The 14,455-nt window shown below is 46.7% G+C and overlaps 2 protein-coding genes across 8 annotated transcripts in view; one reads left to right on the top strand and one right to left on the bottom strand.

Annotated features, from left to right (window-relative positions):
• The window catches only part of CSAD (cysteine sulfinic acid decarboxylase), a 26,338-nt gene extending 18,932 nt beyond the window's left edge, over positions 1–7,406 (bottom strand). For 3 of the 5 annotated variants that reach the window (XM_058558145.1, XM_058558149.1, XM_058558150.1), the window contains exon 1: positions 6,747–6,805. The gene's annotated coding sequence lies outside the window, so the exon portion shown is untranslated. Of the gene's footprint in view, positions 1–6,746; positions 6,806–7,101; positions 7,165–7,278 lie in introns of those variants that run through there. The other 2 variants (XM_058558151.1, XM_058558146.1) reach the window with 2 other exon arrangements.
• ZNF740 (zinc finger protein 740) lies at positions 6,282–14,455 on the top strand. Of its 3 annotated transcripts, none has more exons than XM_058558155.1 (7): positions 6,282–6,305; positions 7,741–8,053; positions 10,640–10,789; positions 11,131–11,220; positions 11,656–11,779; positions 12,076–12,194; positions 13,188–14,455. In XM_058558155.1, the coding sequence occupies exons 2-7, from the start codon at positions 8,045–8,047 to the stop codon at positions 13,275–13,277; spliced, it is 582 nt and encodes a 193-aa protein (XP_058414138.1). In that variant the 5' UTR covers positions 6,282–6,305; positions 7,741–8,044; the 3' UTR covers positions 13,278–14,455. The 3 variants fall into 3 exon arrangements, with proteins under 3 accessions (XP_058414138.1, XP_058414136.1, XP_058414139.1); XM_058558153.1 differs by lacking the exon at positions 6,282–6,305 and adding an exon at positions 6,766–6,850; XM_058558156.1 differs by lacking the exons at positions 6,282–6,305; positions 7,741–8,053 and adding an exon at positions 8,060–8,253.

The following is a 14,455-nucleotide window of genomic DNA, read 5'->3' as shown; positions in this document are numbered from 1 at the left end:
CAGCCCACCACACTCATTTGCTTTACCTGCCTGGCCTGGTAGATATCTGAGTTGGAACCACTGGTCTAAAGGCTTCCTCTCCTTCTCCCTCAGGGATACCCTCTTGATTATCCCCTCTCATTTCCTCAACTCTCCTTCCTGCTACCTTTCTCACAGCATTTTCAATTGTTTAAACTTCTCACGACATGTTCCTACTGCAGCCACCTCCTCTTCACAGCCAGTCTTCTTAAGAGTTGCCTCCACTCCCGCTCTTCACTTCCTCTTCCCTCACTTTCCTCAGCCCACCACCATGTAGCTTCCACCTTCAAGGTCACCAAGATCTTCCCGGCCTCCAAATCAAATGGATACATCTCATCTTCACCCTACTTGACACCTCTGGAGCTGACATAGTTTGCCATCCCATCTTGAAACATTTTCTTCCATTGGCTTCCATGACTACCCCTGACCATTTCTTGGTTTCCTTTGCATTTCACCTTTCTCTTGCCCTCCCTCAAATGCTAGAGTGCCTCAGGGTTCTATCCCAGGGCCTCTTACATCCGTATTCTGCATGTGTCCCTGGACAATCTCATCCATTCCCAGGGTGACATGCTGGTGACTCCTTCATCCCAGACCTCGCTCCTGAGCCCAGATCCATGAAGCCACCTGCCTAATTTGGAAGTCTCACAGGCACTTCACACTCAACAGGCCCAAGAGTGAACTCATTATCAGCCCTCTCAAATTTGCTCTTCCTCTTGGGTTCCCTGGTTTGGTGAACCGCACCATCTTCTACTGGTTGCTCAAATCCAAATTCTAGCTGAACTCCTGCCTGCCTCCTCATCCTAGACTGATTTTTTTTTCCTTTTTACTTAATTTTCAAATGTTGTTACATCTTGCTCTCTCCCATTCAGAAACATCAGCCCAACACTAAAACCTGGAAAAAGCTTCACTTTTTTCCTCTGGGTAATGCTGTAAAAATTCTTTTCCTTAAAAACACTTAAAAGGGAAAATGGTAACTTTACAGTCGAGAAACCTGGTGGACATCACCTTACCCAAGTGATCAAGGCTAACCAACAATAATGGGACAGACTGACAGCCCGGGCCTCCCGACATAAGGCATTGAGAAGCACTCAACATGAATTATGTAACATTTCTGCCAAAAATGCATAACCTGAATTTAATGGTGAGGAAACAGACATATCTAAATTGAGGGTCATTCTACAAAACAACTAGCTTGTACTCTTCAAAAATGTTAATATTATGAGAATCAAAGAAAGACTGAGTAACTGTTCCAGATTGAAGGAAACTAGAGACATTAAAAGCAAAAGGAACGTCTGATCTTTACTCGGCTCCTGGATAAGGAAGAAAAAAACCTATGAAGAACATTATTGGAACAACTGGTGGAATCTGACTGCGAATGGCATCATAAATATTAGTATTCTATCAGTGTTAAATTTCCTGAATTTGATCATTGCATTGTGGTTGTGTAAGAGAATGTTCTTAGAAAACATATGCTGAAACATTTAGCAGTAAAAGAGCATGAAAGCAGCAACTTTCAGTTATAAAAAAGACAATATTGTGTATATGTATCTATTAAGCATTTTTAGGAAAATAACAGCTTTATTGAGATACAATTCACATACCATCAAGTTTGCCCTTTTAAAAGTGTACAATTCAGTGGTTTTTAGTATATTCACAAAGCTGTGCATCGATCACACTATTTAATCCCAGAACATTTTCATCACCCCAAAAAGAAAACCCATACCTATTTGCAGTCACGCCTCATGCATTTTTTTTTTTTTTTTGGTGAGGAAGATCAGCCCTGAGCTAACATCCGATGCCAATCCTCCTCTTATTTGCTGAGGAAGATTGGCCCTAGGCTAACATCTGTGCCCGTCTTCCTCTACTTTATACGGGATGCCGCCACAGCATGGCTTGACAAGTGGTGCGTCAGTGCGCGTCCGGGATCCGAACCTGCGAACCCCGGGCCACCGAAAGGGAGCGTGCGCACTTAACCACTGCACCACCGGGCCGGCCCCCTCACGCATTTTTTTAAAGACAGAAAAAGTCTTCAAAATATTAACTCTGGTTATTTCTGGGTATTGGAATTATAGATGATTTTCATTTTCTTATTTATACACTTCTATATATACATATATTTTTTCGTGTGTGTGTGTGTGTGTGTGTGTGTGTGTGTGTGTGTGTGTGAGGAAGATCAGCCCTCAGCTAACATCTGCCAATCCTCCTCTTTTTGCTGAGGAAGACCGGCCCTGGGCTCACATCCGTGCCCATCTTCCTCTACTTTATATGGGACGCCGTCACAGCATGGCCGGACAAGTGGTGCATCAGTGTGCACGGGATCCGAACCCGGGCCGCCAGCAGCAGAGTGTGCGCACTTAACCGCTACACCACAGGGCTGGCCCCTACACTTCTATATTTTTATACAATAACTTCATATTACTTATATAATTAAAATAAAGGTTATTTTTAAGCAAAAAAAAAAGATTAAGGAGTAATTAAGGGGCAAAAAGAATTCTAAAATATACATATCACCAGGATCAAGGAATGGCGCTAGTACATCATGTGCCTTCCCAACTCCTCAATGCACTATCATCAAAAAGGTCTAACAGGTGACAAAGGTAGCCTCATATCACTCATTTCTATTTCACAGCCCAACTGGCTCTCAAAGAGAGGAACGGGTTCAGCTAGTTCAGCAAACACTGACTATCTATTCTGTGGCCCAGCACTACCCTGGGTGCTGTGTCTGCCCTGTGCGCCCCAGCTAACTGGCCAGGAGGGAGGCCGGCATGTAAAATAATGGCATGCTCACCACAAGAGAGTGGACCGCTCACAAAGGAAAGCCAGCTGGTTAACTCGGCTCAGTTGGCTCCGGGTAGCCTTCAAAGAGAAAACACTCAGGCTCTCCTTAGGCCATAGAGAGCTGGTACAGGAAAAGACTAACCAGTAATCATTACAATACTATTTGTAATAAGTGGTGGGCTGGGCCTGAGGGCAGACTGTGCCAAGGAAATTAGGGAAGGTCACATGGGAGGAGGCCGGCCTGTGGGCAAGAGGGTCAGGGCAGTTGCTTCTTAAAGCAGTTTCAGCCAGGCTTATTGTGAGCAAGTAAAAACACTGCCCTCTGTGCTGTCTACCTATTAACAAAGCCCACTGACTCAACACCCACATTAACAGAAGCACAAATTCTCCTTAAGGGTACTCTGTCTTCTCCCCTTCTAGACTGCAAATTCCTGAGCGGAGAGGACTAAGTCTTATCCTTCTTTAAAGTAAAGCACCAAACACAAAAAAATGTTAGTTTTCATCTTCCCCAGTCTCCACTCCCTTCCCCCAAGGTCTTGCACAAAGGCATGAAATAAACATTTGATGAATCAACCAACTATTATAGGTAGTAAAAAATAATGCTGCATTTCCACTTACATTTGATTTGCATAAACAAAAAAATCTGTATTAATGATAACTTAGAAGATTCGCAAAGGGTTTTTTTTCCTTCTCAAAGTCTTTTCATCTATGATCTCATTTGATCCTCAGGGTAGTGCTAGAAATTAGCCTGAAAAGTTATTTATTTACTCATCTTTGTTTTCAAGATGAGGACTCTTGGGCCAGAGAGTGAATGAATTTATCCAAGATTCCAAAGTGACATGGGAGCAAGCCTAGATTGCTGATTTTCTGACTTCTAGGCTAGTATCGCTCCCACTACATTACGGGTCTCTTTTAAGTCTGGCATTTCTCACTACCTCTCACCATACACAGAAGTAAACTGTAGCTGAGATAAAAACATAAACTGAAAATATACAACTATAAGAACACCAGAAGGAAATACAGAAAAGCATTTTTATGATCTTGAGGTAGCATGTCACAAAAACCCAAAAGCCACAGGTAGATTTGACTACATAAAACTTTAAAAATTCTGGGTAAAGAAAGACACCATTAAAGTGGTTAAAGATAACTCATGGCTTTATTTTTCCCAGCTCCTTATTTTACCCACTCAATGTTTTCCAGAATGGTTTTTGCTCTCCTTGCAATTATTCCTTTCCATGTAAATTTTAAAATCAGCTTAAGCTCCATGCAAAGTCTTGTTTTAATTAGCATTTCACTTAACCTATAGCAAAAACTTATGTCTCTACAATATTAAGTCTTCCTACTCACGGACATGGCAAAACTCTCCATTTAACCAAGCCCTTTTTGTCTTTCACTAAAATAGTCTGATTTTCTTAATATATGACTTGCGATTTCCTGTTAAGTTTATTTCTAGAAATGTAATTCTTTTATTGTGAATGAGATTATTTATTCTATGACATTTTTATGGTTGGTTATTGTTCTCATATTTTATTTATACAAATTTTGGTTTTTTTCCTCACCAAAGCCCCAGTACATGGTTGTATATGCTAGTTGTATGTCGTTCCAGTTCTTCTATGTGAGCTGCCACCACAGCATGGCAACTGACTGACAGGTGATGTGGTTCCACGACGGGGAAGCAAACCCAGGCCACTAAAGCGGTGAGAGTCAAACTTTAACCACTAGGCCATCAGGGCTGGCTCTACAATTTTTGTTTGTTAATCTTACATCTGACCATGTTGTTGAACTCATTAGTTTTAGTATTCTGACAATCGATTCTCTCTATAAATAAACATATCATATAATAATGAGACTTTTGGGTGACCAGGAGCTCTAGTAGGATAAGTTTTGATGGTAAACATTCTTGTCTTGTTCTTATCTTTGATAGAAATATTTTCCCATAAAGCATCACTTTTGCTCTACAAAAGCTGAAAGATAAATGAAAAACTAACAGAAAATATTTTAAATGTATATGACAAATAAAAAGTTAACATAACAGAGAAGACTTCTAACAATAAGAAATAGACAAATGATCTACTTTTTTCCTTAACAGGCAAAAAATATGAACAGGCAGCTTACAAAAACAATTAAATGGTCAAAAAGCAACAAGAGATGCGCACCCTCACTATTAATAACATGCAAATTAAAACATGGAAATTACTATTTTTCACCTATCAAACTCGCAACTGTATAAAAAATTCATAGTGTCCAGTATTGCCAAGGTTGTAGAAAATGTGGACATTCACACATGGTTCTGAGTAAGCATGCAAAGTGGTGTAAACTTTTGAAATTCAATTTCACAAAATCTATTAAAAATTTAAAATGCACAGATCCCATCTACAAATCTATCTGTAGATGCAAAAGGATAATTATATAAGGATGTTCATTATGGCATCGTTTACAAAACAAAAAAAAACGAATCTAACCTAAGTGTCCATCGGGATAGGTCTAGACAAATCAAAGTACAAACATTAAGTTGGAATACTCTGCAACGACTTCAAAAATATGAACTGACTTAGAAGATGTCTAAGATACACTGTTAGGTTGGCATGGGGTGCTGGTGCATTGTAGGTGCTCAATAAGTGTGTCCTGGATGAAAAAGAAATATTTGTGTATGAACACACACAAAAGCCTGGAGGTATATATACCAAAGTGAAAAAAGTGACTGCCTTCAGGAGCATGGGATAGTAGAGGGGGAAACTAAACATTTTTTGCCTTTTATTCTTTTGTGTTGTGTGGATTTGTTAAAATAGATATGAGCTAATTTTTTAAAAATTAAAGACATTTCTGATCACTTACTTTCTCTCTCTCTCTCCATTTTATCATGATCCTAAAAGCACAATGACAATGGCTCAAAACATGGAGAGCTCAGGGAAATGAAACCTATGTACAAAGCGCGGCTGGAAATTCTTGTTTTCTTTCATAAATAAAGATTTTTTTCTTTTGGTATCCCCATTAATTCTCCTAAACTCACAATCTGACAGCATCTACAGCAGAAGCTGGGACCTAACGGAATCCACATTTCCTTCCATCAAGTGCACTTGGCATAGTTCATCTTTAGCAGGACCCCTCCCCAATAGCTAAAGTTGGGAGCAGAATTTGCAGAAAAGGCTCAAGTTTCCATTTTCCTAATGCAGCCGGGTCCAGGGGTCACCCTGCGTCGTCAAGTCTGCAAGGAGACCACAGTCTCCTACGCAGGGGAGGCCTATGCTTTTTCCAGGCCAGGAGGCCAGTGTTACACGCTGGACGATCTGGAATAAAGAGGGAAGCGGCATAAGGTAACCAGACTGACTTCAGGGTCGCGGACCGCGGTTGGGACACCCATTTTCAAACTGTGGTTGAGTGTACACAGCCGGAGCGTGCAAAAAAGTTAACTCCTCTCCCAGCTGACTGGGCGGCCCCAGAACCTGCAGATCTGGGCCTGATGGAAAGCTCAGGTAGACGCCCTCGGCCGAGTTCCGTGAAAAGGCCAGGTAAGAACCATTTTGGCTCTATTTGGGGCTCGAGGATCAGAAGCGACAGGGAGAACGTCCGCGAGGAAGGGAGAGTGATGGCGCTTTTTCAAAGAGTCTAAACTAGCTCACCCAGCAAAACCTCTCAACCAGCACCCACGGCACAATCGTCTGAGGGCCTTCGTTCCTGCCCTCAGTCAAGATGGCCGCAGGGGCGCGCCCGCACCAGGGCGCACGCGCCGCACCGCCAGCCCGCCCCCTTCCCGTCCTCCCGCTCGCCGACACCGCCCACTCACCAGCTGCATCCCCTCTGTGCGTCCCCAGCCTCACCCCCTTTCTGACTGCCCCCGCCCGTCCAGGCTCCCGAGCCCGGAAGTGGATATTGCTGCTGGGCGAAGAGGACGAGGGGGAGGGAAAGTGCTTCCGGGGAAACGGGCCCCGGGTTGGTGTTTGTAAACTTGCCTCGGTCCCGGCGGGGGCAGCGACGGCCACGGGGTTGGCACGGGGTGCTGGGGCCTGGAGGAGGCGCCGCGGCGGGCGCGACAGCAGGAGGCCGCGCCTGGCAGGTAGGGGCACGCCCCAGGGCGCGCAGCGTCGTGCGGGCAGACGGCAGCGCTTGTGCAGCTCGCAGGCCGTGGGGCGCCGCGCGGGAAGGGGGAGGGGAAGGGAGGAGGGGCGCGTGGCGAAGGGAGGGGGCTCGCCGGGAGGGCAGGGACGCGCGCGCACCGCCCCCCGCCCGCGCGTCCGGCAGTGCGCCCGCGTCCCCGGCCCGGGAGAGGGGGGCTTGCTTGGAGGGGACACGGGCGCGAGCACGCACCTCGCGCGCTCCTCGGCGCTCTCGGGCTCTCCTGTGCGTTCGCGCGGCGGGCGCAGCGGCTGGCTGGCAGGCAGGCAGGCAGGAAGGCAGGCTGGAGGGCAGGCTGGAGGGAGGGAGGGAACGCGCAGCGCCGGGTTTCGCCGGTCTGCCTTCCAGCTCCGCAGCGAGTTTCCTTACCTTTGGGCGGATTCGGAGAACGCGCACGTGTGGGTCCGCCTGGGCGCGCACTGCCTGTGTGGTTTCTGCCCGCTCCCCAGGCGCCAGCCCCTGAGTTTTTCTCCACCCCAGTTCCAGCCGCCTCACTGGAGTGCGAGCTTCGCGGGCCGGCCCACTCGGCGCAAAAGCCCCGAAGGGCCTCCGCCCCCTTCTTCCATTTCCTGCTGGCAAATCCTAGCAGTTGTCTGTTGCAGTTCCTCCATAAGAGGCCCCAGTTACTTTTGCTCCTGTTGGCCGCCCCTCCTTGCCCTGGAGACCAGTTTCTTCTCTTGACCTAGAAAGAAAACTCTTCTTGACTAATGTCCTTTTTCTGAGCTTCAAAGAGGGCGCCCGGCCAGAAAGAAAAAGCAAATTCAGCTTTCTACAGGTTGTGTGTCCTGAGGATGTTGTGCCTAACAGCCCCATCTCCTTTTCTGGTTTCAGGTTGCTGAAACAGATCGTGAACTTCATCGAGAGAATTCTGTTGGAAAACCAAGACTGGCAGACTCTTTTTCTTCAGACAGTAGGCAGGAGCCAGGCAGAGTCCAGAGATTCTTGGAACATCTATCTTCCCTTTGGAGGACACTAAGTTCTGTTTGAAGACAAAGGCAGTTCAATATGGCAGCAGGACTGAAGGGACACGAAGGAATTGTTACAGTGATTTGGTGACAGTTCTTCAGACAACAGTGTCTTAAAGGTGGATCAAGAAACTCGTGAACTTTTGGGTTGCATTAAGTGAGAAATCAGCATGGCTCAGGTAAAAAGCTCTAGAGTCCTCCTCCTTCAAGATCACTGGGAAGCGTGTTTGCAGTTTCTCTCTTGAATGCTGCCTTAGTCAACATATTGACCAACCCAGTGAGCCAAGCTCTGTATTAAGCACCAGGGGGAGATCTAGAGGAAGGAAAGGAGACAGGCCACAGCCCCTGCCTTCAGGGAGCTTCCAGTCAAATGAAGGAGGTAGGCTATACTGCATTACAGGCACTGATGGGACATTTGCAAAGCAACATGTACTTAGTTTATACTGGGTACATTAGGCGCTGAGGGGCATGAGGGAGTGAACAGTCTGGTGAATGCTTCGTTTGTTTTTTTCAAGAGGAATTTATTGAGCTCCTATTACATGCAAGGCATTGTGCTGGGGATACAAAGATGAATAAGATCGTCCCTGTCCCCAGCAAGCTTCCAGGCTAGTTGGGGTGGGGGGAGATGAGACACAGTCTATTATTTATGTTTGTATTCGCACCTTGCATAGTGGCTGGCTAATAGTAGAGACTCAGTGAATCCATTGATTGAAGGAATGTGCAATAAGAGAGGTATGTACACTGCAGAGGGGAGAACGACACCCCTGCCTGGATGAGAAAAGAAGATGAAGCTTGAAGGATGCACGGGGTTTTGCTAGATAAACAAGCAGAACAGGGCATTCAGACAAGGAGAAATGCATGGGCAGAGGCTTAGAGGCAGGGAGAATGTGATGAGGTTAGGAGTGCTGCGGGTGGTTTGCTAGTTAGCAAAGGATTCAGATGGGAGCTGGTGAGGGGGATAGGATAGATAGTGATGGATGGAAAAGTTAGGATGAGGGAGTTGTTTCCTGGAGAAGTAAGCCAAGTGTAACCCAAGGACCTTTTATACCTTGCTAAGGAATTAGACTTTATAGGGAATGGGAACTCTCTGAAGAATGTTAAGCAGTGGAGTGATGTCAGATCAGTGTATTTAGAAGGTAATTGTCATTGTGGGGGCCAGAGAGACTATTGTAGTTGTCTGGATAGAAAAGCTATGTGCTCGCATCCCCAGAGTTTCTCTCAGCTTTCTTCCAGGGACCCTCCCCTACCAGTCTCACCAGGATGGTAGCCTGATGATAATATAATTGGCTTTCTTCCAGCTGCATGCACAGCTTCCTCCTTTCCATGCAGAGTAGGAGCCCTTCAGTTTCTTCTTCCTTTGTTTGTTTGCAGCCCACTTCACAGCATCGTGTTCACTCTTGTTCTGAGAAGACTGTTTTTCACTAATCACTGACTTTGTACTGGATGTTGCTAAGCATTTTACATCTTAAAGTCTCATCAACCCTGTGAATCGGATAGATACTATGATAAGCATTTTGCATTTAAGGAAACTGAGGCTTAAAGAGGTGGAGTAATTTGCCCAAGACTATGCAGTGCAAATAGCAGAGCTAAGTTTTTTGTACCTCTAGACCTTTCACTCCAGAGTCTTTGAAAGGGAGAGAAGGGATCCGAGGTATACTGATCATCTAAAAGGAATTTCTTTATAAATCACTTGTGGGATTTTGCTGACCAACTATTTTTTTTTCTTTTTTTCTTTTTTTTTTTTTTGTTGTTGAGGAAGATTAGCCCTGAGCTAACATCTGTTGCCAATCCTCCTCTTTTTGCTGAGGAAGATTGGCCCTGGGCTAACATCCATGCCCATCTTCCTGTACTTCATATGGGATGCCGCCACAGCATGGCTTGACAAGCAGTGCATCAGTGCGCGCCCAGGATCTGAACCTGCAAACCCCGGGCCGCTGAAGCAGAGCGCACACACTTGACTGCTGTGCCACTGGGCTGGCCCCCCAACTATTTCTTGGAAGTGTTTCTTCAATAAGAAAAGTTTATTCCCTAGTGCTGGCTAAACCAAGTCAGTTTGAAGAATGTAGTAATGAGAAGAGAAAATTTTCTTGAACATCCCTTGCTTAAGTAATTTTTAAACTATGTGTAGAGCAGGGAATGTGAAATTGAATATCGCTATGCACACATATAAATAAAGTCCAAAATCCTTCCAAGTGGTTTAATTTTTATATGTTATAATTTATGACACCACTCAGGAAATTTAAAATGTAAAGGGAGAAATGACCTAATTTTACTGATAAACGTTTGGAGGGACTTGATAGAACATGTAGTTGCCACAGGTGAGGTCTGCCAATCAGAAGTGGCCTCTGTCAAAGCTAAGTGCTATTGAGAGAAGAAGGAATAAGTTTCCCTAGAAATCTCCCATTTCATGGGGTCAGCAGGACAGATCCTTATGCCTACTCACAAGGCCTAGAAATACTTCAAGGTATTATGTAGACACGCACACACCTAGCACAATGTTAACGACAAGAGTGTTAATAATAACTTGATTATTCACTTGATCTATATCATAAATGCTGACGGACAACAAAATAAGTAACTAGTTCCTGGTGAGATGAGTTCGGGAGGACTCTTGAAGGAAGCACGGTTTTGCAGTGATGAGGACCCTCCCTAGAGAGAAGCAGTTTGTCTGTAGCTGGGTGTGAAAGGTAGTTCTATAGGGGATGGCAGTCTGTTTTTGCCCTGCCCTGCCAGGTGACCTGACACCTCATCTCCTTTCAACTTAGGCAAGTCTCCTGGCTTGTGAAGGCCTAGCAGGTGTGAGTTTGGTTCCCACTGCAGCCAGCAAGAAGATGATGCTGAGCCAGATTGCCAGCAAGCAGGCCGAGAATGGAGAGCGGGCAGGTAGCCCTGATGTGCTGAGGTGCTCGAGTCAGGTACAGCGCTTGAGTCCATGGCGGTGCCTGGGGGTCGGGATGCCCGAGCTCTCTGCCAGGAGATGCCAAGCTTTGATTCCTCAGTGTTTCTGTTTAGAGAAGTGGGGAAAGGGATCCAGCTGGGGACCGAATGAACGTGGGTGTGTCAGAGAGCTAAGGAGGGTCTTCTCTGTACCTACAACCCCTTCAGACCAGAGTACTTGAGAGGACACGGAGGAGTACTTTTTCTGAGCCTTTGGGGCAGGTGGTTTACTCTCATTTATCAACTGTCTGAAAGCAGCATTTCTCCTGTCTTGTGTTCTGAGATGGACTGTGAGTTTAGATTTAATTTGTATTCAAAGGGCCACCGAAAAGACAGCGATAAGTCCAGGAGCCGCAAAGATGATGACAGCTTGGCGGAGGCCTCCCATTCAAAAAAGACTGTTAAAAAGGCAGGTAATGGGGTAATCCCCAAATTGGTACAGTTTGGTAATGGAGTAATCCTCCCTTTTCTTCCCCTATGGCTCAACCTGGAGCTTTCCCTAGATGTTTTGGTCCCTCAGCCAGGGACCACTTTGGTAGTCAGTCTCTGCCCTCTCTAGAACATCCTTGGTAAGGGAAAGAGGCTTGGGGGGAGCATGAGGTCCTGTGGCAGAGGGGCAGGCCAACTCCCCCTGAAGTCACATTCAGAGTGTTGGGTTTGACAAGGCAGACAGCTCACCCACCCCGCCTTCTTCCCCAGAGGGTCTCTTAACTCTGAGGGTTAGGGGAGAGGACGGCGTCGGAGAGGTTACTTTGTCCTGCAGCTGGAAGCAGACCCAGAGCAGAATGGGGGCAAGAAGGGGGCAGAGGGACAGCCTCATGATGTGCCTGATTCTTGCCCCCAGGTGGTGGTAGTGGAACAAAATGGCTCTTTTCAAGTAAAGATTCCCAAAAATTTTGTTTGTGAACACTGCTTTGGAGCCTTTAGGAGCAGTTACCACCTCAAGAGGCACATCCTTATTCATACTGGTAAGTCTCTTGCTCCTATTCAAAGGGGGAGAATAGTCTATGGTTTGTATTGTGTGTAGTTCTTGTTGGGTTTATTTTAAAGAGTAAGTATTAGAAATAGAGAAAGAAGGTACGTGAATGAGGTAGAGAGATTGCGTGGCTCTGTATCTGGTGTCACTGAGACCAGCAGCTTTGGGGACCCTTCCGCATTAGGTGTCTACACATTGCTCCAAGTTAAAATTTCTGGGGAAGTACCTGGAATGAGGTCTCTGCCATGTATACCTCCTGACATTAACTTCTGTCTCCACCTGAGCCAGGTGAGAAGCCATTTGAGTGTGATATATGTGATATGCGCTTCATCCAGAAGTACCACCTGGAGCGCCATAAGCGTGTGCACAGTGGCGAAAAGCCCTACCAGTGTGAACGGTGTCATCAGGTAAGCACACATCTGCCATCCACCTCCACACACAAACCCTTCCTTCCCCGAGAACCAGGGCCAGCCCCCACTCGCTGCTTGACAAAGGGCCACCTGGCATTCCTGGGCATGATAGAGTTAGTGCCTCAGGGTAAGGTGTATCTCTCTGGCCTTATGCAGCTAATCATGGAGAGGGGCCATTAGAACAATTGTAATAATAATAATAATAGCATTTCTTAAGTACTTTGTGCCAGATACTGTGAGAGCATACTTGACATAGATGATTTCATGTAATCCTCACATTAACTCCATAAGGTAGCTGTGTTGTGTTCACTTCACATATGGGGAAATTGAGAGTCAGAGAAGTAAGTTTCTCAGGGACACAGCAGATCAAGGGCAGAGCTGGGATTCAGTTGAACTTAAGAGCTGGTGTACTTTAGAGGAAGAGATATAATCTCCGCCCTGGGGGTCAGTATCTGATCCGATGAGAATATAAGAGCCAGGACCAAAACAAGACAAGAACAAGAGATGAGAAATGCTGATAGCTAACACGTTCTGGAGGCTTTGCTGGGTCTCCAGCTGTGCTCCACACTCTTGCATTGAGTCTTCAAAATACTAGAATGAAAGCTCCATGAGACAGAGGCTTTGTCCCCCTAGTTCTCCACTCTTTCCCCAGCCCCAAGAACTGGACCTGCCTTGACGTAGATGCTCCATAAATACGTGATAAATAAAGCAGCCACTCTGTGAGGAGGCACTGTTAGCCCCATTTTACAGAAGAGTGTACAGATTCAGGGCTGTCAGCTAACTTGGCTAAGGTCACACAGCTGCTCCGTGATAGAGCCAGGACTCAGGCTCCAGAGCTCGAGTTCCTAACCACTGTGTACTCATGCCACCCGGGTGCATGCCGAGAGGATGTAGAATGGGACGATGTGTGCCTCCTGTGTAGGGAAGACATGTAGCCTGCAGGCAGTTGAGTTTCTCCTCTCAGGCACTTAACCCTCCCTTTCTTCTCAGTGTTTTTCTCGGACAGATCGATTACTCAGACACAAACGGATGTGCCAAGGGTGCCAGTCCAAGACTTCCGACGGGCAGTTTTCTCTATAGGCGCAAGGGGCCCTGGGTGGTGGGAGTGATCAGAAGAATCTACCGAAGAGCGCATCCCCTCTGGTCTGATGGTCCCACCACCACCCCGTCTGTACCTGTCCCCCTCCTGGAGGAGTGGACCCAGGAGACCAGAAGAGTGCTTCCGGGGACAGCGGCCCCAGAGCCTGAGCTCTGTAAATAATCTGAGACTAGGAGGATCTCAGGGGAGTTCCTCCAGCATTCCTGGGTAGGGAAGCTAGTCCCTGGACCCTTGGCTCAGGTCATGGGGGGGACTCAAGGTACAGGACCAAGACTGAAGTGTGGCTCTCACAACCTTGGACTCCAGCTGGCAGCTGAAATGGCAAAGATTGGGGAGAGGGATTTGTCTGTCTGTTCTGTTCTTGTTTTTGTTTATCCAAAAGCAATTTCAGCAGGTGCACTGTGGGTACAGGTAATCTGGAGGCATAGAGTCCTGGTCCAAAGCAGGGACTATGGCTGGTCCAGCCCTCCCCCAAAATGGAGTTTTTAGTTGCAGTTGATCCTCAATGTTCCACAGCCCTGCACCTCACCTTCTGTTTGAAGGAGAATAGGATCAGGGACGGCAGCTGAGCTCACTTTGGCCTCATACACTGTAGGGACAAAAGGAAGAACAGGGAGGAGCAGACAAGGGCCGGATCCAAGCCGAGTGGCCAAGTGCCTCATCTCCTCCAAGGAAGAGCAAGAGTTGTGCCCGTGGGTGTGGTGATGGCCCATGCCACACTGGCACTTAATGGGGTCAGCTCAAGTGCCTTTGGGAGGAAACTTGGCTGAGAGTGGCCCATGAAGCCCTTTCCTTCTCTCTTTGGGCAGTTGATCTTGGAGATAGTTTGTGGCTACCTCGCTGCCATTGACTCCTAAGCCAGACAGAGGTGTTGACAGGGAGTCATGGATCTCAGAGTGGGCTCTCTCTCCCTGTGCCCTCTTAGGAACAACCCAAGACTAGTCCCAAGTTGAGTAACAACAGTTGAAGAAACAAAGGAATTTGGTGTCCCCTGAGATGACTGTTGAGCAGGAGGAGCTGTTCTCCCTGCCCAAGTCCTATCACTGTATTCAGGTAGAGGAAATAGGGCTCTGGCCTGCAGTCCCAAAGAACAAGATCTTGGCTTCCTTCTTGATGGCCATCCCTACCTAACAAAGAACGGGAATGGGGGGTGGGGGCG

Source organism: Diceros bicornis, chromosome 17, assembly GCF_020826845.1.
Source record: "Diceros bicornis minor isolate mBicDic1 chromosome 17, mDicBic1.mat.cur, whole genome shotgun sequence".
NCBI classification, from domain to species: domain Eukaryota; kingdom Metazoa; phylum Chordata; class Mammalia; order Perissodactyla; family Rhinocerotidae; genus Diceros; species Diceros bicornis.
This window is presented reverse-complemented; position numbering and strand designations above follow the sequence as displayed.